The sequence below is a fragment of the Etheostoma cragini genome, chromosome 19 (genome assembly GCF_013103735.1).
Source record: "Etheostoma cragini isolate CJK2018 chromosome 19, CSU_Ecrag_1.0, whole genome shotgun sequence".
Classification (NCBI taxonomy): Eukaryota; Metazoa; Chordata; class Actinopteri; order Perciformes; family Percidae; genus Etheostoma; species Etheostoma cragini.
Window position 1 is genome coordinate 184380 of NC_048425.1, and position 1986 is coordinate 186365.

At 39.6% G+C, this 1986-nt stretch overlaps 1 protein-coding gene across 3 annotated transcripts in view; it reads left to right on the forward strand.

The window, feature by feature from the left end:
- The window catches only part of LOC117962117 (sialoadhesin-like), a 194299-nt gene that overhangs the window by 90111 nt on the left and 102202 nt on the right, over positions 1–1986 (forward strand). The window contains exon 7 of one of the 3 annotated variants that reach the window (XM_034901225.1): positions 1223–1227. The exons of the other annotated variants lie outside the window; for them this stretch is intronic. Coding sequence (XP_034757116.1) covers positions 1223–1227 — 5 coding nt within the window. The remainder of the gene's footprint in view (positions 1–1222; positions 1228–1986) is intronic. 3 annotated transcript variants of the gene reach the window in all.

Sequence of the window (1986 nt, forward strand, 5' to 3'; positions counted from 1 at the left end):
ATGTGTATAGATTTGTGTGTATAGATTTATGTGTATAGATGTGTTTGTATAGATGTGTTTGTATAGATGTGTGTGTATAGATGTATGTGTATAGATGTATGTGTATAGATGTATGTGTATAGATTTGTGTGTATAGATGTATGTGTATAGATGTGTTTGTATAGATGTGTGTGTATAGATGTATGTGTATAGATGTGTGTGTATAGATTTGTGTGTATAGATGTGTGTGTATAGATGTATGTGTATAGATGTATGTGTATAGATTTGTGTGTATAGATGTATGTGTATAGATTTGCGTGTATAGATGTATGTGTATAGATTTGTGTGTATAGATGTATGTGTATAGATGTGTTTGTATAGATGTATGTGTATAGATGTGTGTGTATAGATGTGTGTGTATAGATGTATGTGTATAGATTCGTGTGTATAGATGTATGTGTATAGATTCGTGTGTATAGATGTGTGTGTATAGATGTATGTGTATAGATGTGTGTGTATAGATGTGTGTGTATAGATGTATGTGTATAGATTCGTGTGTATAGATGTATGTGTATAGATTCGTGTGTATAGATGTATGTGTATAGATGTGTTTGTATAGATGTGTGTGTATAGATTTGTGTGTATAGATGTATGTGTAGGGTAAGAAGAGTAAGAAAATGGCGTAATCTCTGTTTTGGCGGACCCTGTACGTAGTTCTGTGAGATTCTACTCCAGACTGTGGAACCATTGGAGAACATGTCTAGATATTAGACTCAACACTGTGGAAGGCTTTGCATTTTTGTACTTTTGTCTTTGTGTATGTTTTTTATTGTGATATGATCTCCCTGGGTCTATAATAAAGTTTACATGTAGTAAAATAAATGTATGTCATTATTAATTATGGTTGTGTTTTGTCTACCTTTCGCTAGGGGGCAGGCCGGGGCTCGGTGCCAAGCTGTCACATGCTAGATTTCCTGTAACACTGCACACTCTGCACAGAGCTCCACCCCCTCACACAGACACCAGTCCTCAGACCGTACATGGCTCCATCTTTGGGGGGGAGGGATCAGGGACGGAGACCAGCTCTCAGCTCTCATGGCTGTGTTTCTGCTCATTTCGCTTCTTCTTCTGTCTGAAGCAGCGTCCGGTAAATACCAGCTTTTATTGTGAAAAGATTCATAAAACATGTTTTGTAAACGAAAGATCAGCTTGTTGTAGAAGATGTGATTTGTGTTCGGTACAGATGAAGTTATTAACAATAACCGTTTAACATGGGATAGTCCACGTTTACACGCACTGATTGGCTAAATGAATCAGTAGTGAGACACAACCACATGTCCTACAGCAGGACACCCAGTGTCTGTTATTTAGTAAATGAATAGCGCTGTCAGGCTTTTACTGTGAAAGTAACGAGATCTGATCCAACAATGACGTACTCTGATTGGTTGATTAGCTTCAAGTGTCTCTACAGTTTGTTGATATTGTGAGAATAAAGTCATGTGACAGAGGCCATCTGTAGTCTCCTGGCTGTGGAATCCTTTTTAAAATAACATATATTGTTCATTTATTATTGTTTTTCAGACCCGGTTGTGGTAACAGTACAAACTGGAGATGATGTTACTCTACCATGTCGGTCTGATGATCCCTCCATCACAGCTGTAGAGTGGAGAAGAGCTGTCCCGCAGCCAGACGTCCTCCTCTTCTACAAAGATGAGCAATCAGACGAAGTAAATCCGTCCTTTAAGGACAGGATGGACCTGGTGGACAGAGATCTGAAGGACGGAGACGTGTCTTTAACTCTGAAGAATGTGAACATCAACGACGCTGGAACATACGAGTGTCGAGTTGCATCAGGTGGTTCAAGACGTACGAAGAGAGAAGTCTTCGACTCTGACCCAATCAGAATCACCCGTCTACAGGTTACAGAGCCAGGTGAGGTAGTCTCTCTCTGGGTGTTTTTCTACAGGTTACAGGTGAGGTAGTCTCTCTCTGGGTGTTTTTCTACAG